Source organism: Lactuca serriola, chromosome 6 (assembly GCF_051521515.1).
Source record: "Lactuca serriola cultivar US96UC23 chromosome 6, Lser_US96UC23_V15, whole genome shotgun sequence".
Classification (NCBI taxonomy): domain Eukaryota; kingdom Viridiplantae; phylum Streptophyta; class Magnoliopsida; order Asterales; family Asteraceae; genus Lactuca; species Lactuca serriola.
The window spans coordinates 79,021,839-79,048,889 of record NC_136413.1 but is presented as its reverse complement, the minus strand read 5'-3'; the positions used below and the strand labels follow the sequence as shown (position 1 = coordinate 79,048,889).

At 36.0% G+C, this 27,051-nt stretch overlaps 1 protein-coding gene and 1 pseudogene across 1 annotated transcript; both read right to left on the bottom strand.

The window, feature by feature from the left end:
- Window positions 1–16,512: 16,512 nt before the first annotated feature.
- Window positions 16,513–19,484, bottom strand: LOC145059269 (uncharacterized). The gene has a single exon (XM_079007126.1). The coding sequence runs from the start codon at window positions 19,358–19,360 to the stop codon at window positions 16,772–16,774; it is 2,589 nt and encodes an 862-aa protein (XP_078863252.1). The 5' UTR covers window positions 19,361–19,484; the 3' UTR covers window positions 16,513–16,771.
- Window positions 19,485–25,101: 5,617 nt separating this feature from the next.
- Window positions 25,102–26,473, bottom strand: LOC145059943 (protein RDM16 pseudogene; annotated as a pseudogene).
- Between the last annotated feature and the right edge of the window lie 578 nt (window positions 26,474–27,051).

Sequence of the window (27,051 nt, the reverse complement as noted above, 5' to 3'; positions counted from 1 at the left end):
TATTTGTTCTTATTTGCAGGGCCTAAGAAGAGATATGGATGTGGAGCATGGGAAGATAAATTTGATCATGGGGAATAGAAGATCATCGCCTGTCACCAAGATCGAAGTTTACTCTTTAATGCTCAGTAGTGGATTAGGATTAGATTTAAATAATTGTTGTTATTCACCAGATATGGCAAGAAACATCATTTCATTTCATGGTTTATATAGACAAGGTTTTAGATATTCATTTGATAATGAAAAAGGTTCTATTAATGCTTATCTTAATGGTGTTTTCTATTTTAAAGCATTGCCTTGTAATGGAATATATGAAACTGTGATGGTTGTAGACAATTTAGGAAATGATGTGTTGTGTATTGATTCATACAATGGTTTGGATAAAGCATGCTTGTGGCATTGTCGTCTTGGAAATGTCAACAAGAAACGCATAGCCCAACTCCAAAAGGATGGAGTGTTGGAGTCATTTGACCTTAGGGACGATGACGTGTGCGAGTCTTGTTTACTTGGAAAGATGACCAAGTCACCCTTCACTGGCAATTGTGCGAGGGGTGAGGGTTTATTGGATCTCATACACACTGATGTGTGTGGGCTATTTAGATCCACCATAAGGGATGCAAGCGGCTTCTATGTGAATTTCACCGATGATTATAGCAGATATGGGTATATCTACTTAATCAGGCACAAGTCAGAAACCTTTGAAAAGTTAAAAGAGTTTAAACAAGAAGTGGAAAATCAGTTGGGCAGGAAAATCAAGATGCTTCAATCCGATCGAGGTGGAGAGTACCTAAGTCTTCAATTCCACGACTACCTCAAGGAATGCAGAATCTTTTCGTAATTGATGCCACCTAGGACACTGCAGTTGAATGGTGTGACTGAGAGGCGTAATCGAACCTTTCTAGAGATGGTTCGTTCCATGATGAGCAGTGCTTCACTATCTATCTCATTATAGGGGTATGCCTTAGAGACTGCCGCCCTTTTCTCAACTTAGTCCCAACGAAGAAGGTTGCCAAAACACCTCACGATATGTGGACAGGGAAATCTCTCTTGTTGTCACATATCAAGGTTTGGGGTTGCGAGGCTTTCGTAAGACGAGAGACTCACGAAAAGCTCGAACCTCATAGTGAGCGGTGTGTTTTCATCGGCCACTTGCAGAAGTCCTTTGGATATCTCTTCTTTAGACCGAGTGACAATGTTGTCTTCGTCACGAGGAGAGCGGTTTTTGGAGAACGAGAACTCATAAGAAAAGGGGATAGTGGGAGGAAAATCGATCTTGAAGAGATTCAAGAGTTGAGAGATGAAGGAACCTCTAATGTTGGCACTCAACCCGAGGAGGAAACTCCGTTTGAACCGATTGACAAGTCCTTACCTCTTAGAAGTTCTGAAAGAGTTCGGGTTCAACCCCACTTTTTATGGTTTCATATTACTACAGAAGGGGATATGTTCATTAGTGATAGTACACTAGTGAATTTGGACGAACCTAACAGCTATAAGGAAGCCATGGCAGGCCCGGAGTCTACAAAGTGGAAAGAGGCAATGGACAGCGAGATTCAGTCCATATATGACAACCAAGTTTGGAATTTGGTTGACAATGTACCAGGTCGTAAGACGTTCAGGTGCAAATGGATCTGCAAGAAGAAGACCGACATGGATGGCAATGTGCACACCTATAAGGCGCGATTGGTTACGAAGGGTTTCACTCAAACTACCGGAGTTGACTATGATGAAACTTTCTCAACAGTTGTGAAGATAAAGTCTATTAGGGTGATGTTGGCCATTGTTGCATTTCATGACTATGAAAATGGAAGATGGATGTCAAAACCGCTTTCCATAATGGAAAGTTGGCTGAAGATGTTTACATGGCTCAGCCAGAGGGTTTTATCAATGCGAAGCATCCCGATAGAGTGTGTAAGCTTGAGAAGTCCATTTATGGACTGAAACAAGCGTCTCGCAGATGGAATCTTTGTTTCGATGAGAATGTCAAAGATTTTGGTTTTCTATGAAGCGAGGATGAATCATGTGTATATGTCAAAGCCAGTGAGAGTATAGTAAGATTCTTCGTATTGGATGTCGATGACATACTACTTATAGGAAACGACATCCTGACGCTGCAGGAAGTTAAGTCCTGGCTCGGGAAGTGCTTCACTATGAAAGACCTCGAAGAGGCCGCTTGTATTCTGGGAATAAGGATAGTGAGAAACAGAAGTAAAAGGCTAATAAGACTTAGTCAGAATACTTACTTGGACAAGGTACTAAAGCGTTTTAGTATGGAGAATTCCAAGAAAGGGGAGTTATCGATTCAAAGTAATGCCAAGTTGAGTAACACTAAAAGTTCGAGTACCGAAGTTGAGATAATAGAGATGAGCCGAGTACCATACTGTCACACCCTAAAACCGGAATGGCGGAAACATTATGGGGTGGATGACGTCATGTCAAGTATCACAACATATGCAGTATAGTAATCAAAGTACAACAACCATTGCATTAATAGTAATAGTTTTACATCAGTTACATGTTACAGAGTCATTAAAGTAATACTGAAACTAGTATAGATACAGCTCGGTTCTAGACTGGCTTCGCCGAAGCTCCCAGGTGTACCTGTCTATCGCTGACCTGAGAATACAAGTTATTTTGAAAGCGAGTATCAACATTTTTATAAATGCGGGTGAGTTCATAAGTATTTAGTGTCATTTGTGTAAGTAAGCATTTTTATTCAAAATAACTTTATGAAAAGTAGTAGTTTAGAATCTACGATGTATTAGCGTCCTTTCCAGAAAATCCTATATTTTCTAAATAAAAGCAGTCTTCTACCAAGACCCGACAGAGTTATGTTTTAAAGAGTAATTTTCCCCGAAATACTATTATTATCGGAAAACAGTATTTACTTTAAAGGAATAATGAGAAAATCACAAGTAAAAATACCAGGGGAAAAATAACATATGCCTCAGCAGTAATACTGCTGATTAAGGCAAAAGAAATCATAGACTCCAGGAGAATATCGAATGAATGATACGCCTGGCTCAGTCTAACAAAAGGAACACAGACCCCAGATGATATCAAATGAACGATACGGCTAGCAAGGTCTAAAACAAAGAAACACAGACCCCAGACAGTATCAAATGTACGATACAACTAGCAAGGTCTAAAACAAAGAAACCCAGACCCCAGACAGTATCAAATGAATGATACAGCTAGCAAGGTCTAAAACAAAGAAACACAGACCCAAGACAGTATCAAATGAACTATACATCTAGCAAGGTCTAAAACAAAGAAACACAGACCCCAGATAGTATCAAATGAACGATACAGGTAGCAAGGTCTAAAACATCCGTTAATCCTAAGTGGGTTGTCTCGAAGTATAGTGTTGATTCTCGTTACCTTAAGGCCATGAATTATAAGGTAAACATGGAGATACTCGTAACCATACTGATTGACCCTATAGTACTTGACGCCCTGCAAGCGTCGGAATAATTGTGACATTTGTCACCCCTTGGCTTGGTAGGCCGAGGACTGTAGCTAGCAGTCAGGGTGCGGGAGTGTCAGTCCCGTATAGATCTATACACACAATGCCCGCTCCCCTTCCAGGAGACTCTGGTTACCAAATTGACGACGGGGAGATCCGTGTCTTGAAGATGCATCTCGTATTTTGAATTCTATTGTAAGTACTGGAATAACAATATAGACTCACGAATGAACTGACTCCTTTGGAATTCTCGTACTAGAAAGAGTAAATAGAACCTCCTAACTATTCTTATAATAGTTACTAGTGTCTCTGGTTTATGAACGTTGACTAGAAGGATGCCCTTGCTACCCAAGGGAAATGAACTGGTCGATGGAAACCTTTATGTCTATACAAGTATACATGATATATAACTAATGTTTAGACAACCTTCGGACGGATAACCGATACCCACCAGACCACATCCAAACGAGGAAAAGGAAATAGGGCGAACTAGCCTTCCTAAGTCTTTTAAACATTATTTATATAATTATACAAATACAGGCATGCATTTAATGAAGTAAAAGCATAGAAGAAAATTCTGATGAAAACTTTGGAAAACCTTTACACATAAGGAGTTTACGACTTGATGTCAGTTTGTAAAACAAGTTTGGAAAATCTTTTGAATCCTTTGAAAAACCTTTCATAATAGCTTTGAAATTGATTTTTTTATAAGACAAATTAAGTGAAGAAAACCTTTGTAAAACCTTTAACAAGAGTTGAAAATGAGATTTGGAACATCAAAAGCTGGATAAAACAGTTATCATGCAAAAATGTATTTGGCTATACAGTTATTAATCACATGGGATTTATATAATAACTGTATAGATCAACTTGTATTCCCTCCCTATAAAAGCAGTTAAAATCATTAAAAGGTTCATTCAGGGGTATGAACTCACCTGACATTGGCATTTCGGATGAATGGACAATATAGGATGCTAAGTGTCAAGTGAGGACTTGAACACATACGCGAATCCTATTTAACATTTAATGATACATTTAAGTATCTAATTAGTCATTTAATAACTAATTAAGCAAGTAAGGATGTCTTATTACATAAAAACACTTTTCTACAAGTGCTAGAAGTACCAAGGGTTGCATATAAGGTGTGTATGGACTTACATTGGAGTTTACTCTTCAAATTATGGCCCTTATGGGTGTTTACGGTTTTATGACCACTTCCCCCATGAGTTTACGGCCGTAAACTCATGGTAGTGGTGTCATGGGATATTTAAAGGTCTTATCTCACTCATAGAATCATGCTAGAGTCGAATCAAGGGCTAAGGAAGTGATTGGGGCTCAAAATGGACACAATATGGGGTTTAAGTTTACGGCCATAAACACATGAGTTTACGGTCGTAAACTCATGTTTGTCCATTTCTTTTTTGCTTTGGTGGTTCTAGGCTATGTAGGCAAGGTTCTAGTCACTTATATGAGCATAGGAAGGTGTTAAAGGCACTTAAACACCTTGGAAAGGTGTTTACGGTTTTGGGAGACCTTTCCAAACCGTGAACTCACATGTTGCTCATTTGGGCATGTTTTTGTAGTGGTGTAGATTATGATGGCATGTGCGGAATTAGAAAGATCTAGTGATTCATCATACAAATCAAGAACACAAGGAGTAAATAAATCTTTTTAAGCTCTTATTAGATCCAGAAAGATTATACAAATGGGTTTGTATACAATTTCTCTCTCTAGTCTAACACTCCAAAATGATTCCTTTTATAATGGGAGTCACTCACTTCCTATTTATAGGAAAGACTTAACACATTTACACATACAAGAGGGTAAGCCTAAAACACTATATCCAAGAGTGACTTTGAACCCTAACATTCTCCCCCTCAAAGTTAGGATTGGATGTCCGGCTTTAATCTCCAACGAGCTAGCGCGATCAAGACCAAACTCCCCCTCGAAGTAACACCGGTCTTCAAATCCGCAAATGAATATTCGACAAACCCGAGAAGCTTCGAATACCCATCATTCTCCCCCTTTTTATAATCAAAAAATGATTATAAAACCCACTAAGGATGAGAAGCACCCGAGGAATAGTCTTCACGATACTCCCCCTTGATGTGTACCAAAAATGAATCACCAAAAATCTTGCACGGAAAAACAATCACGAAAAAGCCACAAAAAATTTTCAATTTTTGAAAAATTTTGACTTTTTGGGTGAAAGTTGCAAGATTTTTCAAAATCCGGGTAGAAATTGTCACTTTCTGAAACTTGCAGGGACCTGTTGCGTCCAAAACAGCCAAATATGCAAAACTCTCCCCCTTTTTCAAATCTGGGTAGAAAGCGTCAATTTGCACAAACTGCAGGGACCAGAAATGAATATTCTCAATTTCTTAGCTTTTTACTCCAAATTCGAAGTTGGGTATTTTCTGCCAACTTTTCGAAACTGTAGGTGCTCACTTCGAAAATTCTTTATTCTCATCAAGTTTTGCTCCAATTCGAAACTGGACCAATTTTGCCACTTCTCCGAAATTACAGGGACCAATTGCGAAACATTTGAGTTTCTTCTTCCCATGTCGTGTTACCGACGAAGACTTGAACGAGTAACGTACGAAGATTTTTTTTTTATTTATTCTTTCCGTACGAAACCATCAACACTCTTCGTTAATCCATACCCTTCGTATGAAATTTTGTTATCGCTTCATTAACAATAACCCAAACACACCCTTCGTACATGATTCAAACATACCCTTCGAAATTAGCTTCCCTTCGAATATTCATTAGTTTAGACATCTCACCCAAATAACTCAACCCTTCGAATTAAAATTCTTTTCGAACTCCAAAATCAAATTCTCTAACCTACCCTTCATCCTTCGTTTTTCATTCCAAATATCACTTCTTTCAAAACACCTAAACAAACCCAGTTCATACAGTTCTTCGTTCAATCTCCAAATACCCTTCGGATTTCCCAATTATACCCAAAACACAGTTCTTTGTTCCAATTCATAGTTTTCGAATATCAACACCCAAAATCAACTATACGCCCCAAACACCAAAATCTGTTCTTCGCTTTTCAATCTAACCCAAAACGAACGAAATCGATTCTTCGTTTCTTACAGTTCATTGTTCTTCAAACCATCAATTCAATTAACCAAGGCTTCATTCGATCAAGTTCCAGTTTTTGACATCAAATATTCGAAATTAGACCCACATCGACTTCACTCCTTTGATTCTCCAAGTATCGATATCACAACATCATAAAACTGATTTCGTTTTCCATGTAAACCAACACCCATCAGTTCAATTTTCGAACCCAATATCACCAATTCTTCAACACCAAAATCACACATCAATATTCAATTCGTTAACGAAGCATCAACTCCTTGTTAACGAAGCATCAACAGCCCATTGATATCAAAATCATCGACTATGACTCCAATTAATCGACTATATGCTCTTCGTTAATCATCAACATTGACTAATCCAAGAATCAATATAAAGCTAATCCTTCGAAATCATGATCAATGATCATCGATTACTGATTTTGACTCAAAACACTACCTTCGTTTACCAGTATGATCTTCCCCATTCATCATTTTCCAGTTCATCGTTCAACCAACAGGTTTGACTTTTCAAAATCGAGTACAAGCAAACACGAAATCAAAGTATCGGAAACCATATTTCAGATCAAAACAAGTTCAACCAACTGTTCTTCATCCTATTGAAGTGTTCTTTTGTACAAGTTCAGCAAATCAAGAATCAATTTTGACGATTTCTTCATTTGAACTTGCATGAACTTAATTTCATCATGTTCCAAATCACAAGAAATCGAGACATCTTATCTGATTACTAATCGACATCATCCAAAAGAAAGATGAAAGAAATTATCAAGAAAACGAGACGAATAATCAGATTCAATCGATTAAAGAAGTAAGAACAGATGCGGAACAAATGCATATCTACGGTACAACCATTTGAAGCGTGACTAAATCAGGGACAAGTTCAATGAATTATACGCTGTAAACAAATTTGGATCAAATAAGAAATTTTCATGGGCTCAAGATTTCAACTCATATCAAATGAACAGTAAAAGTCTTCGTATGAATTTCCAAAATACCCCCTTCGAAAATTCAGTCATTTTCTTTCAATTCACAAACATACGAAGAGTCATTTTGGTGCATCTCATGAAGGAATACAAGGCTCTAGGCACTCATGGAAGCTTTTGGAGGTGTTTGAGGGGTAATTTAGCACCCAAAAAGGTGTTTATGGTCCTTGAAGATGGGTTTACGGTCCAAGAATGTTCTTAGACCGTAAACTCATGTTTACTCCCCATATGTTAAGATTTTGGTGTTCTAAGTCCTTTCATGTAAGCCCCTAAGTCATAACTAAGCTCCATAAGTGGTTTGGAAGGGTTTTTGGGCATCAAAACCCCATTTATGAGTGTTTACGGTCCAAGAGTGTTCTTGGAACGTAAACTCATGATTTTGCCACTTTTGGATGTCTTAAACACGACTTTGCATGTTAAATGAGCTAAACAACAAGTTAGGATAGATCACATACTAGTTTGGGGCTTGAAAGAGGCGATTTTTGACCAAACCCGATTTGTAGAGAGAGAGACTCATAAGGTGTGAAAAAGGGTTGGAATGAAACCCACTCAACCCTTATATAGGGTGGAGTTTATGGTCTGGTTGGGGGTCCACCCGACACCAACCGCGAACGAGGTTTTTTTACGACTACCGTTAAACACGACAATTTTTAAAATTAGACCGCCTTATTTTCTGTTCGCTTGACGAATATTATTTAGAATATTCCAACGGGTTTAAATCTAGTCAAAAATATTTTTGGGATAAATTTGGCTAATTTTTGACGTACTTAATTTCGACGTTAAAACTAACGGAAATTTTTGGGTTGTCACACATACGCTTTCGCAGTTGGCTCGATTATGTATGCTATGACTTGTACTCACCCTGATGTGGCCTTCTCTTTGAGCTTGGTCAGTAGATATCAAGGAAACCCTGGCAAAGCGCATTGGACCACAGTCAAGAATATTCTTAAGTACCTTCGGAGGATTAAGGAATGATTTCTAGTCCTTGGTGGGAGTGATGACTTAAGGGTGCGACGGTACAGTGACGCCAGTTTTCAGACCGACAGGGACAACTACAATTCGCAGTCGGGATGGGTCTTTACCCTTAATGGAGGAGCAGTGACTTGGAAAAGTTCCAAGCAGGAGACCGTAGTTGATTCAACGTGCGAACCAGAGTACATTGCAGCGAGAAAAGCGTCAAAGGAGGAAATATGGTTGAAGAACTTCATTGGAGACCTTGGAGTTGTGTCGGCCATACAGGAGCCTATGGAAATTTTCTATGATAATGAAGGAGCGGTTACCTTGACCAAGGAACTTTGGGATCATGGCAGATCTCGACATATAGACAGAAAATATCACTTTATTTGACATCGGGTGGAAGAAGGACTCCTCGTAGTGAAGAGGGTATCGTTAGAGGATAACCCAGCATATCCGCTTACGAAGGGACTGAGTAGGGTTAAGCACTTGTAGCACGCTAGGAGCATTGGGCTGAAGGACGATATTAGTTTAGATTAGATAGTTTAGAAATGTGTAATAGATAAATTGTAATTAACATTCGATGATAAAATAAATGGGTATTATTTATGAGTAAAGTTACTGTCTTATGTTAATTGTTTACCTATTGTTTCACTTTACATGTTTTGACTTCCTGAATAATAAGATTATTCGAATGGTCCACAGTCGTTCATATGTTAGAAGTAGGTATGAGTGAAGATTGTCATGAATTGGTGTGTAGATTGTCTAATGTGTATTAGACATAGAAAAAGTTTGCTACAATGTTCATGAGTGCTTATGAACTTGATTTGAGCATTGGAATAAACCTACGCTTGCTGGAATCACTTCATGGAATTTATGACGAGTGATCGCAAGACAATAATATCATATGGTCTTAAAACCTAGATATATGGTTTGTTGTGCATTGATAACGCGTAAACGCATCAGTAACTTGATGTTATAAAGCACATTGTTGTGTATGATTTGATTAGTGGATAATAAATGTATATAAGTCGAAGTTTATCTGTTCCTTTTATCCTAAGAGGGTAAAAGCGATATCAGGGCCCCTCGATGATTTGGTTTGACTTATGTGTCGGGCTCGGTCATGACTAAATTTATGTGTTCAAATAAGTTCTATGTCAAACGAATATGAGATCGAGAAACAAACTGCTTGACAATAAGTATGACTATGTTCCATGTAATTGTCCGCACGATATCTAGAACGGAGGACTATACGATCCTTTATCTAAAGGACATGTTACTGATAAGATCAGATTTCGACAACGTCTTTAAGTGCTACGATTGCTAATCGGATTGTATTTACATTTATAGTTACTAGACTTATCCAAGTGGGAGACTGTTGGATTAGTGTCTAAGCCCGTAACTATATTTGGTAAGTACTTGACCCGATTGTGCATGGTCCTTTTGGTTTGCCTTCACCAAAGCAACATGATATGATGATTTATGAATAAAGAGGTTATTATGATTTATTAATATGTTATATGAATAATATATTAAAAGAGAAATCATATAGTTTAATCAATATTAGACAAGAATTAATTAAGAATTAATTTTGTGGCTAAATGAGATTAATTAAATAAAGGGGATTGGAACTGTCAATTGTCTGATAATTGATTTGGGCTGAGAATCCTTTGGAATTAAGGGGTGCACGAAATTAGAGTGGGAGCCCATCTAAATTTCGTCCAAGGCCTTTATTCTGGAAGGTTCTTTGGACTACTTAAGGCCTAAGCTATCCAATTAGGGTTTTGACTGAAACCCTAGCAGCATAAGTATAAATAGACCCCTTAGGCTTTAGAAATTGGCTAACCCTATTCCTACCAGAGTCGAATTCTAGAGCTTTCAACTTCTCTCCAAGATCATCCTCTTGCTTGTGGTGTTTGTAAGTCATTAGAGGAGTAACATTTGTGACTCTAAGCTCCAAGGACAAGAAGATTCAAGATTTCAAGAAGAGGTAATCATCTAGATCTGTTTTGTTATGTCAATTTCAAATTATATACACTAGATCAAGGGTTTGCAAGTCTTGGATGAATTGCATGTACAATAGAGAAGCCTAGATCCAAGTATTAGGGTTTGCATGAGCACATAGGATGTTATTTTGTGTTAAACCCATCAATATTCACTAATTTCATGCCAATATATCGCATGAATTGCTATTAGGAGTTGGTTTTTGTTGGGATTAAAACCCTAATTGAGATTTGATGAACAAGATGCGGAAAATAAGAACAAACACAAATATGAAGATTATGTCGAATGATCACTCGATTTATTCAAACAAGAGGAATAAATTACACTTAAAGCATGGACTAAAGAATCTAACACTACATAAGAAACCTCACGTGGTGGCTACATTTTGCCTCACTCTTAACCCTAATTGTGAATAATACATGACTATTTATAGGGAAAAGACAAGTCTTGGGCTTTTAACCTAGAATTCATCAAAGGGGCCCATTGCCATCATCCATGGAGTGCTTTGAAACCCTACAATCTCCCCCTCAAAGTATGGAATGGATGACAATGCTTTAACTTCCAAAACAAGCATCTAGCGAATAAAAAGATCTTACAACGAGGAATAGATGAAGCAATCCATGAATCTTGATTCTTCAATAGTCTTCAAAAACGGGCTCTAGGATATATAAATCAAGCACTGAAGTAATGTCTTTAAACTTCATTTTCGAATGTAATCCCAAAGAATCTTCATGAAAACCAAACCCGCCATAAAAACCCATTTCAGAACAAAGAAACCGAATCACTTCTTGTCTTTGAAGAGCTCCCCCTCCAAGTCACAATGATCTTCAAATAAGCTAATGATATAAGCCATCAAAAAATATCATGTAAAAACCCAAACTTTAAGATTCATAACGCCACTTGATCGAGAAAATACAAGAAGTCAGAGATATAACAAGTCCTTAGCAGAGCTCGATAAAGAACTTCCGCTATAAATGATAGTTCTCTGTAAAAGCTTTAGCAGAGCTCGATGAAGAACTTCCGCTGTAAAAGCTACCTTCATAATTCTACCACAAACTTTATTAAAAATCTTCAACTTTGAAAAGTCACAAATCCAATTTCGAATGGCCATATCAAATTCTCCCCCGATTTATAATCAAAAACATGATTATAAAGCCTTCAAATGGTCATGAGAATGATCTTGAATGGATAAAAAATTACTAAGCTCCCCCGTGACAAAATGATATTAACAATGAAGTATAAAATCCGAAAAAGTCGTGAAAATTTGACGTTATCACGAAAAACAACTTTCCGAACCGCCAAGACTTGATGGAATCTTTATTTTTCTATTCACGAAAAAATATTTGCGTTAAAAAATCCAAAACTGTTCACTAGCCCTTAAATTTGTAAACAATTCTGAATATTGGGCCGAAACTGTCACTTGCTGAAAGACAAGGGCTGGAATGGAAATTCTGCATCAATATACCCTTTTATTTAAACAAAATCTGGAAATGGTCCAAAACTGCCAAGGCATGAAAAGTATAGGGACCAGATCGTCAAATGCTTGAAGTGGCAGGGCCCAAGAATGAAACATTAAGTCATCTTCCCCATTTATATTCAGATGAATGAACACAACGACTGGAACATGATTTCAAGCGAAACCTCAAAGATGATTCCATTCAATTCCATCATTTCCAAGCATAAAGACACGAATCTGAGTCACCTTTGTTTCAAGAACAAGCAACCGAACCTAGGTTCACTCTAGGTTCATTGAACCGAAACCATGTTCGGTCCGAGCACAGGTTTGCATTCGGTCCTCCCCTCTTTCTTCCAAGTGCTTTCGTTCCAAGAGCAACCAGCTGAACTTAAGTTTGTTCCAGGTTCGTTTCGAGCACAAGCATTCGTACCGAGCCCTGAGTTCTGAATGTCAAGTATCACACCCAAAGCGAACCAATTTCAAAGACGAACCTAATCACAGGTTCGCTTTTTGTGGAAAACACAGTGAGATTCAAAGAAATTTTAACCCAATTCACATGTTCGTCACAGTCCCCTTGCGAATCACGGTCAAAGCAAGTTTGGTCGTTCGTCCCGTGTCCACCCCGAAACCTAGTCAATTTTGACTTTACATACGTTGACCAACAGCTCGTCTATCCTGATTAAGATTCAATATCAAATTCATTTGTTCGCATCACACAATCAATTTTGACATAAGCCCCAACCAAACACATGCTCGATTCCGAGACCCATTTCACCGTGATTCATAAGAACAACGGATGATCTTTTAGCGCTTGACCATCTGGAACACCTTTAATTCAATTCAGTTAAATTACAAACTCGATTTCATTCCTTTGAGTTCTAGTTCAAATTGTGAAGCCCATCACCAACACAAAAGATAACAAACAACGAGCCTCAAAGTATCGATTAAATTTCAGATCAACAATCACTTTGTTCTTCATCAGTCTTTCAAAGAACAGTTTTAAACACCATACCAAAATCATCACTCTCATGGTAACAGTATCGAAATAATCATCAATTTCTTACAGTTAATAAATTAACCTCGAAATTAATTGAATAGAGGATGAATCTAAGGGCTCGAAAAAGGGAAAAAAACGATGTGATAAGAAAATCGAATAACCCAAATCCCGTCATCAAACATGAACCAAATCAAAGATTGAAGGAAATAGTTGGATCTCAACATATAATCGATTTTCAATCAAAAATCAATTGAAAGAATCCAAGAATAACAATCTTCTGATTTCAAGATTGCATTATCAATGATAAGCGTGAATCAAGAAGAACTGGAATGAACAGGAAATAGGTTTGGGCTTATAAAGTAGGCATGAAGTGCTTAATGGACTGGATCCAATGTAAGAATGTGATAGAAAAATAAAAACGACCCACAATCAGCTAGAAGATAACGAATGAAATAAGAATCGGAATAAAAATACCACATAAACAGTAGATGAACAAAAGTATCCATGAACAGTAACTTGAACAGATCTTTGATTCCAAAACGCCAAAACACCAATAATCTTCAGTATATGTGCAGAAAATCACCAAATCAAGAACCGATTCTTCAAAAATCAATAGATCTTCAAAGACCCGCTCTGATACCACTTGTTGGGATTAAAACCCTAATTGAGATTTGATGAACAAGATGCGGAAAATAAGAACAAACACAAATATGAAGATTATGTCGAATGATCACTCGATTTATTCAAACAAGAGGAATAAATTACACTTAAAGCATGGACTAAAGAATCTAACACTACATAAGAAACCTCACGTGGTGGCTACATTTTGCCTCACTCTTAACCCTAATTGTGAATAATACATGACTATTTATAGGGAAAAGACAAGTCTTGGGATTTTAACCTAGAATTCATCAAAGGGGCCCATTGCCATCATCCATGGAGTGCTTTGAAACCCTACAGTTTTGTCTTGGGAGCTAACTAGTGGAATCAAACATCCTATATCGAACTTACAACGAATCACTCACATAAGGTGAGTTTATACCCCTACTTCCTTTTATATTAAAATCTTATTCGTGTACATATTTATGTATAAGTATGCTTTAACGGACTTAGGAGTATTGCTAAATACCGTAACTCTTGGTCCTTGTTTGGTTATGGGCTTAGGGTAGGATCACTAGTCCGACTGTCGGCTAAATCATATTTATACTTGCTAAATATATACATGAATATTAAACCCCATTTTTGAAGAACATACTTAACTCAGTTGCATATGTTGGGCAATTGAGTATTTTCTCCAAATCATTTACAGTCCAAAAAACATACTACTAAACTATAATAGGTATTGTTTAGAGGATCAATACATACTATTTACTAGAATAGAGGAACATACATGAATCAATACATACATAATATTACTATTCATTACAAAGTATACTATTTATTTATAAGAACAAGAAGGAACTTACATACTATAACAAGAACAAGATAACGAAAATGTGAGATACTATTTCATGGTATAATAATATTCTTGTTATATCACGTTTTGTAACCAGAGTCTCCTGGAGGGAGAGCGTGGGTTTGTGTATAGATCTATACGGGATTGACCATCCCACACCTTACTGCTAGCTACAGTGGGACCTGCAGGTCTACGGGTGACAAATGACATATCATTTTCGATGCCTGAAGAACGTCATGTTATATACTAGTCTACCAAGCATGGTTATAACCTAATCACATTTTAACCTTAATTAACCAATTTTGTTTCAAGGTAGTTAATGCATTAGTAGGGTATTTTAAACCTTCATTTTCCATTGCATTCATACAGTAATATTCTCACATGAGAAATGCATACTATTTTTCTAGTAAAGATAGTTTTACAAATATGGAAAAACATTTATACTATTTCAAATACAAACATACATTTTACACTATTTTCAAGAGAACAAAATATACAAACAGTGAGTCTTGGTAGAGGATTACTTTTCATTTAAGCAGAAAATATAGGATTTTCTGGGAAGTATACAAACATTTTCACTAGACAGATACAAACATTTTCATGAAACAAATGCAAACACTTGACACAAAAATATTTATGAACTCACCAACTTAAATGTTGATACTCTCTTTCAAAATAACTTGTATTCTCAAGGAACTAGTAGACAGGTATACTGGATCAGGTTTTGAGAAGACGAAGCATGTTCAAAGACTTGTCTTTTATTTTGTTATATACATTTTTGGTGTCATACAACTATTCATAGAACACACATGTATTAACTATTCTATTAATGCAATGGATGTTGTTGCCTGTTTTACTACTATGCATTGTTATGATATTGTACATGACGTCCTCACCCCCTGAACGTTTCCCCCATTCCGGTTTGGGGCGTGATAATTGCCCCTGTATGCCTATCTCCACTTTTCACTCTGTTGTTCTCCCTATAGATGCTGAAATCATCTTGACCTAATGGACACCATTTGAAGTCATCTTGACCTTGGCAACACTATTTGAAATTGATGATGAAATCGCACCTTCCCCACTAACACCTGAAATCGATGCTGAAAAGGTTTCATTATTTTCCCTTGTCCTTTTAGTTAGATATGATCCCTATCTCTATCCATGTATGCGTGTGTTTAATTCCTTATGTATAAGTTTGTGTTACAAATAATATTGGTCCCTGAAACTACAACCTACAATCAGAAAGTTGAAGACGATGGTAAAAGTTAATTTTATGTTTTTTATATAATACGAGTGATTTTGGGTGTTTAATTCATTAGTTTCTTACAAATGGAATAGGTGCTATTTAGGTTTTTAGGTTTTTCAAGTTGTATCTTCAATAATCCATTTATAATGGCTGATCTCTTGTTATTCAATCATCCTAATTTTACTATAATCTGTTGTAGAAACTTCATACAATGGTAGAAGTAGACCTTGAAGTTTTTCTTTACATTATGCAGTTCTAATCCAAATATCTCTATAATTTCATATGATATCTTTGGATACCAAATCAGACACGTAAATCTTGGAACTAAAGCATGAAAGAGGAAGCAATAAGAGTGAACCAATGGTAGATTCTTCCACCACTGAAACATGAAGCTGATAAAAAATATTTATTGTAATTGATGAGTGCAAGTGATAGTAAGAATGATGAGACAGGAAGATGGTGTAAATCCACGTGAAACATGAAGCAATAAGAGTGAACAAGTTATGGAACAAATCCATGTTATTTTTGGTGAAATTTTGAGATTGCATTGCTATAATGTGGTGGTTGCAGAGTTCATGCATCGAATCTACTGAAGTTGTAGAAGTAAACTATATTTCTTTTATCCTCATTTGTTAACATGTTGTGAATCATGGTTGTTTTTCTTTAGTTTACACAGATAATGATATATTATCGTTGATAGTAATAAAAAAAATTATAATATTTATTTATTGCAATATAAACTAGAAATTGTAACTTGATAATGTTGTAAAAGTATGAATTATATGCATTTTATATTTGGATTTGAAATGATTTATCAAAAAGATAGATTTTATTCAACACAAAATAAGAAGGGTAATATGGTCATTTTCATTATTCAGCATAGTCAATCAGATGCATAATCAAACAACATGGTTTCAATCAGAACGGACTTAGTCAGATCTTCCAGCCTGTGGCTCAGTCAGACCTGACTCAATCAGCGAAATAGCTCCTAAAATTTACAAACCAGTTTCTCCAAATTTTTCGAAATTCACAAACAAAATACGACCATATTAGATTCTATAATTTGACAAAACATTGAAAAGCTAACACGTTATTGAAGACATCCTTACCAAAATTTGAAGAGTAGTAAAAAGTTCAGTAAGTAGCCCATGATCAAGATTGATGAGAAGAACCCAACCGGAAAACCAAACCATGTTCCCTCCCACAACATCCACGATAGTTTCTCGTCTTCCTCCTCAGTCTCTTTTTTTGGTGTCGGTGGGATATCCTCGGGGCATTTGATCATAATCTGCATGCCGCATAATCCACTATTGTTTGCAAAAAACTTTACCTCGTTCATCGTGTTCATTTGCCAACCTGTTGGAATCTTACCTGTTAGCCTGTTGTTGCTCACATCCAGTATTGCAAGTTGATCCAACTTCACTAATGATTGAGGAATTGAACCAGAGATTTTGTTGTGCGACAAATCTAAGCTCTCCACGTCCTTCAAATTTCCGAAAGACACTGGAATGAGCCCCGAGATGTTGTTGTAAGAAATGTTTAACACTTTTAAACTTTCGAGATTGCCTAAGGATGCTGGAATTTCTCCAGAAAATCTGTTGTCTGATAAGTCCATGAACGAGTAAATACCAATGCTGTGACTCGATAGACCTTGAAAGGAGTTCTTCCAGTTCACTACCAAGTCCTGAAACTCGATCTTGTCAAGAAAATCATCATAGATGAACATGTATCTAGGCCATATGTCGAAAGGAACATACTTTGTGTGGGGAGTTTCGATCATTCTTGTAAGGTTTCCAATTTCCTGTGGAATACTTCCGGTTAGGTTGTTCCCTGAGAGATCAAGAATCCGAAGAGAAGTGAGGTTGGAGATTGTTCTCGGGATAAATCCTTTAAGGGAATTGTCTCTTAGGTTTAACACTTGAAGCGTTGGGATTTGAGGGAGAACATCTTGAAAATTTCCAGTTATATCATTGCCATGAAGATCAAGACTTTCGAGGCTTACCAAGTTACTCAAATTCGAAGGCAAGTCGCCGGAAAACTTATTCCCACCTAAAGAAAGAACTCGTGTTTCTGAAGAAAAAGTCATAGGGATCTTACCAAAAAATTCGTTGTAGGACAAGTCTATATATGGAAGAGGTTTATCTCCAAGAACAAAGAAATTATCGCCAGAAAATCTATTTCTTGACAAATCGAGAACCTGTAGCCTATTCGACACGGACCTTGGAATGTTGCCGGAAAAATTATTTCCTGACAACAAAAGCATTGAGAGCGTGCTAGCGTTTCCTATGTTCTCAGGCAACTCCCCGGAAAAATTATTCCGAGACAAGGCAAGAAGCTTTAACCCTAAAGATTCAAACAGGCGAGGCGGGATTGATCCTGTGAGCTTGTTATCTGAGAGGACTATCCCTTCCATGTCCATCTCAGCAAGCCAAAATGGGAATTTTCCCTCCAGTTGATTCATGCTCAAATCAAGAAAAGTCAACTCTTTCTGTGATGAAATCCATTTAGGAATTTGGCCAGAAAGTTTACACGAAGTCATAGAGATCTGTTGTAGGCTACATCTTGGAACAATGTTTGTGTTGTTATTCCATGTCAAGCTATTTCCATTTCCACCGATGAACAATCCCCTTAATGATTTGATGTTGAATAACCAAGTTGGTATATCTCCGGCTAACTTGTTGTGTTGGAGCCGAAGGGTTTCTAACTTGCTCACGTTTTGTAATGATGATGGGATTGGACCTGTCAACTCGTTCTTGCTCAAGTCAAGTGTTGTCATGTTGGGTAGCCTTCCAATGGCGGATGGAATTTGTGATGAGAAGGAATTATTAGACAAATCTAGTAATACCATCTCCTTCAAGTTTATAACTGAAGCTGGGATTTCACCTGAGAAGTGATTGTCTGTAAGGTACAATTCTGTTAACTTGGTTAGATTTCCAATCTCTTTAGGGATGATTCCGGAAAGAATATTTCTATCTAGGTACAACCTTTCAAGATTTCGAAGTTTACCAACTTCAGGGCTTAAAACACCCTGGAAGAGATTGTTAGATAGATCAAGAATTCGAAGAGAATCGAGTTCAAAAACTTGAGGAGGAATCGGACCCTGGAAGTTATTAAAACTTAACCTTAGTGTAGTCAAACTTCGAAAAGAACCCACTTCGGGTCCCAGTGTCCGAAGTAGTGGATTGACGCTCAAGTCTAAGTATTGCAGCTTCGGTAACTGTAAAAGCTGGCTGGGAATGGAGCCGTTGAAGTTGTTCAACATCATGTCAAGATGAACCAATTCTGTGAGGTTTCTAAACCCATCTCTGGGAATCTCTCCTAGGAGTGAATTCATTGCAATATCGAGTAGTTTCAGTGATCGAATATGGAAAAGAGGAGTAAGGATGTTGGAGAACACCGGGACTGGATTGTTAGATTCAGGGACGATGCTATATAAGTGAAGCTCGGTAACAGCTCTGGCTTTGCTGCATTTAAGCCGATCCCATGTGCAACAATCGGAATTGGGTTTCCATGAGTTTAGTTCTACGGGTAGAAAAGAACTGGATTCGGAATCGTGGATGGCGTCGAGGGTGGATTTGAAGTGGAGAAGTGCTTGTTTTTGATGAAGAGGACAAGAGGATGATGGGATTGGAATGGAATTGAATATGAAAAAGATAAATAATATTAAAAGTGGTGTTGTTAGGGTGGTGGCCATGGTGATTTCCGACGGTTCTATGTTTATGTTTGATTCGTTTGTAGATACGGTGATGATTATAAAGAGGATTGGAATGTTGGTCCTGTTTTTCTCCTAAAAGTCAAATGTAAAGCATGATCGTGCAAGTGGAGAAAAAAATTGCGCAGAATCATCATTTCCATATAAAAAGGATAAGGATTTGAATAAAATCATCATTATAAGTGCAGATTTAGCATTGAAATGGTCCTTCAAAACAAAAATAAATTAAAATATCTACCTCTCTAAAAATAAATATGAAACAAAAAGGAACATAAACTTTATTATTTTTTGTATAATTTTATTGGTGGACTGGGTTTACTTTGACTCTGATTTTCAACTCAAAAACGAAATGGTCTTTGTTATTTATTTATTTGTTTCCGTTTTCTTTGTGTTACTTTTTGTGTAATATCCGACAAAATTGTAAAAATGGTCATGTGGTTTTTTTTTTTTTTTTTTTTTTGGGGTAATATCCACAAAAATGTTTATTAGCAAAAAAGATCCTTATTTGATGGTTTAATTATGGTTTTGATTCCTATTTCGTTAACTTTAATATTTGGCTGTTAACTTTTTTAAAATTACAATTTTATCCTTAGGGACCATTTTTGCAGTTATCTATTTTTACCAAATTACAAGGACCATTTCTGTAATTCTTGTTTTTAAATCTATTGAATTATTATAAATTAATTCTTCTTTCTTTTTAATTTTATTGAACAATTATACATTAATTCTTTTTTTTAATTTTAATTTTATTGGATTAATTTTTTTATCTGATTATTATATGTAAATTAATTTTATTTTTAATATATAATATTTATATATTAATAAATCTTACATTATTATATAACTAATTTCTTTCAACTATTTTTTAAAATTTTTTTATTGGATTATTTAAAAAAAATTATTAGAATTTTTATTGGATTATTACATTTAATTTATTATATTCTATATATAATAAATAATATTTTAGTGGATCGTTAATTTATTTTAAATGTATAATATTAGTTCTTTTTAAATTATTTGTTCTACCATAAAGTCTTCGGAGTACGCAAAAGCACCACATCTCACTGTCGACAATCGTCGAGATCACCGCTAATCACCTTCATCAGAGGTCCGACGGAAACACTACCAACATGTTTCACCCCACGCCGCTATCTAGTAGCCACCTGTGACAACCTCTTCACAATCAGTCAGAATCCTTTATATTTGCCACCAAGCCGATCGTTTATTGGAAAGCTATCCAGAAAATTTAGTAACATCCATAATTTTTTTTTGGAAAACAATCGGCTTGGTGGCAAATATAAATGATTCTGACGGATTGTGAAGAGGTTGTCGCAGGTGGCTACTGGATAGCGGTGTTGGGGTGAAACATGTTGGTAGTGTTTTCCGTCGGACCTCCGATGAAGGTGACAGGCAGTGGTTTCGACAATTTTCGACAGTGAGATGTGGTGCTTTTGCGTATTCCGAAGACTTTATGGTAGAACCAATAAATTAAAAAGAATTAATATTATACATAAAATAAATTAACGATCCACTAAAATATTATTTATTATATATAGAATATAATAAATCAAATGTAATAATCCAATAAAAAAATCTAATAGCTTTTTTTAAATAACCCAATAAATTTTAAAAAAAAAACAGTTAAAAGAAATTAGTAATATACTAATCTAATATTTATTAATATATAAATATTATATATTAAAAATAAAAATTAACTGATATATAATAATCAGATAAAAAAAATTAACCCAATAAAATTAAAATTAAAAAAGGAATTAATGTATAATTGTTCAATAAAATTAAAAAGAAAGAAGAATTAATATATAATAATTCAATAGATTTAAAAACAAGAGTTGCAGAAATGGTCATTGTAATTTGGTAAAAGGAGATAACGACAAAAATGGTCTCTGACGGTAAAATTGTCATTTTAAAAAAGTTAACATCAAAATGTTAAAGTTAAAGAAATAGGGACCAAAACCACAGATAAACCACCAAATAAGAACTTTTTTAGCTAATAAACTTTTTTATGGACCTTACCCAAAGAAATCCGCAAACTACAGGGACAATTTTTGCAATTTAGTCTTTAAAATATGTTTGGATTAATAAAATGACTTGTGGTCTAACTTTTATATGTAAAGCCCCAAAAAGTCACAAAATATGACTTTTTGAAACCCCTTTTTTTCCTCTTACAAAAAGTCATTTCAAAAGAATTTTTTTATTATCCAAACAACAATTGTCCTTTTTTTTAGTTTTTTAAAAAAGTTAAAAGTTAAAAAGCTATTTTAAAAGCAATGTCAAACACCCTCTAACACTAAACAAATACCTATAACTTTATACATGAGAGAGAGAGAGAGAAAGAAAAAGGAGCATTTTATATTAAATACTTACATTATATTCTATTTTATTTTTTAAATAATGCAAAACCTCACAAATGATCTATATGGTAGTGAAATGACGAAAACGACTTAACTTAACGGATAAAAATTGACGAAGTGAGTAATAAGAACCGAACATCCAAAGTTTTGAAACCAACTATAAGGTTTTTTAAATTTAAGGGTAAATTACACCAATAGTCTCTCGTGCACATGCCAGAAAGCATGTTTAGTTCATATTTTCAAAAATTAACTCGGACCGTCCCTCGTTTGCTTAAAACTTGCACGTTTCGTCCCTTAAACGTGTTTTTGTTGCAAATGTAGTCCAAGCCCCATTTGAAATGACTAAAATGCCCTTGGATATTTATTTTTTAATTAATCTAATACTCCCTCCGTCCCAAATTAATTGTCCACTTTTGACTTTTGAAGTCTTTTTTCTTCAACTTTAACCTTAAATATTTTTATTTGTGTTGTATATTATTTTATGAAACTTGTAACAATTAAAATACAATTTATTCATATATTTTGCATCAAGTATTATCTATCAAAAATAAAAATATTTAAGGTCAAAGTTGAAGAATAAAGACTGAAAAAGTCAAATGTGGACAATTAATTTGGGACGGAGGTAGTATTATTTATAACTTAAAAAAACAACTCTCTCTAATCTTTATCTCTCTCTCAGTTACGTTGCAAAATACCACAAGTCCACAACCACCTTCGATGTCTCTTCTCTCTCTCTCTCTCTCTCTCTCTCTCTCTCTCTCTCTCTCTCTCTCTCTCTCTCTCTCTTCTTCAACACATACTCTTAGTTCCCCCAGCTTATCTACCTCCTTCACTTCCAAACCCTCACACTATTGTTACTGATCGGAGATAACATAGGAACAGAAAACACACATACACATGTGTCTGATGCGAGATAGATGGCAAGTGAGATGGAGATGTAGCACGATACAGAGAGAGAAATAGGATGAAGAGACAAACTTGATGAAAATAACAGTTCACTCCTTTTTCGTCCTTCTCAAATCCAAAAATTGAAAGTGATGAAGGTTTAGATTTTGATTTTGAGTTTCAGGTTCAGTTTGATTTTATTTCGATGGATTCATCTTGGACCAGATTTCGATTGCTGTGAGATTTCGTGAACTCATGAAAGATTAAAATTGTTAGCTTCGATGGTTATTGGGGAAAGGGAAGGGGAATGTGTTTGTGGTGACAGGTGGTGGTGCTAAAGGAGTTGGTGCTCACACTGATATGTGGTGGTGCCGAAGGAGCTACAGGTTTCTGACGGCTGTGACGACTCCAACGAGGGATTGAGGTGTAGACAGATGGCCTCCTCGGTGGCTTCAGGTCTGCCATCGATGACAAAACCTTAGATTTCCTCAAACCATTCTTCTCCTGTCTCAATCTCCACACCCTCCTCATTCGTTCATTGCATCACAAATAGAGCTCAGTGGGTTGCGATGGTAGCCTAGTTACTTCACCGGAAAATCGAACCTATTAAGTGACTAATTCATGGGATTTTGATGTTATTCCCTGACACTCAGAAAAGAAAGTAAGAGAAAGAGTAGATGTGGTTGGTCTCGCCAGAAAAAAGAAGAGGAGGAGGAGCTGCTTAGGTGTTTGTCGAGAGTGAATGAGACAAAGGGAAGGAAACTAGGGAAAGGGAAGGGGAATGGTGGGTCGGTGCATATATATATATATAGATATATATATAATTTAAATATAATAAATAAAAATTAAAAAAGAAATTATTAAGGGCAAAATCGTCTTTTTTTGTTTGTCTGGAGGGATGAGGTGTGTAACTTTAACCAAACGAGGAACTGTCCGAGTTAATTTTTAAAAATAAGGACTAAACACGCTTACTGGTATATGCACGAGGGACGATTGATATAATTTACCCTAAATTTAATGACTAAACTTTAGATTTTGTGAATTTTCATCGTTTAAATTTTATGATATGACAATTACGTTTTGTATGAGTTTATGAATGCTAGCAATATAGAGTCCTTTTCAAATGTAGTATCATATTGCTTTTTCCTATTTTTTGTTTCTTTTGTTATGCCATTTAGAGTAAATTAAATTTCAATAGTGATGCAGGACACCTATCCAACAAAAACACCCGATGCAGGACGTGAGGGTCATAATTTACTAAAAAAAATCACCCTTTCTTTCAATTGATTGGGATAATATAATGTCACAAAACCCTATTTTTGAAATGGTTTTTCCTAACTTTCCTAACTATAACCACAAAACCTTCCCAAACTTGTATTAGAGATGGTAGACTTTTTTAGTAAATATGATTAATCTTTAACAACATTTAAAATACGGGTATTTAAAATATAGGTATATGTTTCGTAATAATAACAAAGAAAACGGATATTATGACACACTAGATTACTAGTGAACAAAACGTTTGAATTTTGTATAGGGTCACATGTGGTCGATCAAGTGGGGGTAATGACACACTGGATTCTATGTGGAATTGAACACATAATGGTGATGGGACAGAGACAGGAATATGAAATACGTTTTCTGATGTCGCATAATTAGAATGTATTTATCTGTAATAACATTGTGTTTAAAAATTCTTACAAAAAAGGGTCCCTAAGCTGCTTCTTTATCATTGATATCTAACAAAGAAACCAATTAAATGTGGTTCATTGAACTTTTTATAAGGACCAAAGTTGTGTATGTTTATTGAGAGAAAAATTTCAATGAAAGACAATGAAAGAAAATACGGAACATCGTAAATGTAAAGTGCATGAGTTGAGTAGAGAGGTAACAAAAATAAGCAAATAAAAGTATGATTTCAAAACTCATTTGATGTGGCAACTATTTAATAGAAGATATATAGGTCTTTTATGAGTAATGATCTTTAGCGAGGATAGATAAGTTTGGGCATGAGCTTTGGAGTTATTGTGTACATAAAGGATACTCGTGTTTTTATTTTTTTTTATTTTTTTATTTTTTTTTTAATCTGTCTTTCTTTTCTGACCAATGTTCCCCATTTTAATTACCATAGGTGTTTTTGGTTTCAAACTAAACGATTTTTTAAGTTCACCATGTTATGATGATACTTTGAGGCACTTCACTTGAAAAAAATCTTTAATTTTGACTTGGTCAAATTTGAATAGTTTAAACTTTAAACTTATGCTAAAATAATGATATTTGTATTTATGTAGTGCTAAATGTGTCTATATATCATATTGTAGTGTTACTAAAATTAGCATATATGTTACACTCTAACTATATACGGATTAAACTTATGGAATCATGAGACAAAGAATAAGAAATCTTAGTCTCTAGGATATAAGAAATCATGCTCAAGTTGCTATTAGATAGTATTTTCCATATTTAAGTATTGGAGAAGGTCAAGGATTCTACTTTGTACACATAAACAATCATCTCGAGGGTATTATTGTCATTGAAAAGTTTTTCGTTTTTTCTTGTTGCGTCTTTCCGCTGGAGTTAACTTCCGGGCGATATTCCGGTCAATATGAGCTTGTTCGCGTTCGGCGGCTGCGCTTCTGATTTCCATTTCGAGGCGGGTTGGGTGTTGGGTGGCTTCTGACCCGAGGACTTTCATTAGATTGCTCATTTTGATTTTGGGTTTTGGGGGTTCCAGAAGCCCTTGTTGGATCATTTCTTGCCTGGTTTTTTGGATAGCGAGACGTCTTTGGGTGCGGAATTTTTTGCGTTCTTTTTTGGTGAGTTTCAGCGGCTGAGGTGGCGGTGGGGCCTCTTTAAATGGCGGCTCGATTGGGCGGGGGTGTTCCATGTATGAAGTAATCTTCTCGTTCTTTAGTATATCAAGAACTGACACATCCCACCACTCAACATCAGGAATAAGATGAGCCTGTTTTGCTTTCAACTCTCTCGATTGTAATTCACCAAATTTACTCTTCAACTTGATGATTTCTGCCTCTTTAGCCCATTTTCCTTCCTCCACGAACTGAAAGGACGTCCTTTTAGGCCTTAAAAGCTTGGTTTTATCAATTCCCATTCGCCAATCAAAGTGAGGGTTTTTATGAGGGTCCACTTCTAAGTCCTGGAATGCATCTTTTTTCTGTTTGTTAATGTTAACCTTAATGGTGTTCAGGTTGTTTACCTTTTGTTTATTTACGACATTGCCATTTTCATCTACATCCCTATTGAAGGCATCCAAACGAAGAACAAGAGCCTTTGAAGGCTCAGATTGAACAGTCACCTTTGGCGCCAGCTGTCCTGGAAACATGCTTATAAGCGGGGCAGTAAGTTCTGCAAGTTGCGGCAGCCCACCAGCAGTCGCAGATTGTGGCGGGGGAGGTGGTATTCGTGAACTAGATGGAGGTTTCAGGCCATCTCTTGCTGAGTCAGCACCCTTGTTTAACATGGGGATCTTCTTCATCTTCTCTGCAAGCTCCTTTCGCTTCAGTAATGTTGCTTTGGCCTTTGATAAGGCATCGAGAGAGATGCCTACATTCTTAATATCATCTGTAGAAGACCCATCTGTTCGTTTATCATCGTCATCACTCTCGACACCTCTATCTTTCCTCTTGTGGTTGTGGCGCCATCTGTTATCCACCGATTTCTCTCTCAATTCTCTATTGTATGATCTCTCACGCTTCATCCGATCTTCACCGTCATCAGATTTCTCAGGTTCCCGCCGATCATCTCCATTGGCGTCTCTGTGTTTATCGTTTTTGGAGTGATGGTGGTCATCGGTGTGTTTGCTGCTTCGATGCTCGTAGTCTTTGCTTGAATCCTTATCCCTGTGTTTCGGGCTCGATCTTTCCATCTCCTTCAACTTTTTCTAGGGTTTTGTACACTCTCTCTAATCGTTCATCAGTCACCAAAAGGAAATCCGGGTGATTTTGAATCAGAAGTCTGTTTAGAATAAAATTTCCATGGGCAAATATATAGAGTTACACAGTAGAATCCTTGACCTTCTCCAATGCATAAATATGGAAACGGTTTATTAAGATAAATAAGGAAACTATCCTGATATTATGAAAATACTATCTATTAGTTTCCAATATCGTTCCGTATTTGTCACGCAAGAAAATTCTTAAGCTTTAAGGATTCAAGATTTCGAAGCTTACCAACTTTAGGACTCGGAAGTAGGGTTGGAATAGGTTCGGTTTTCTCTAAGTTTCTTCACTTTAATTTTTTTGGTGCTATTCTTAAACTGAACCAAATCAAATTCAAATTCTCTAAACTAAACCGAAAACTTAATTCTAATTCGGTTTGAAAACCAAGAAAATCAAAGTATCAATTAAAAAAAAAAATTAATTGCAATTTTCCAAACATAAATTGTAATGTTTT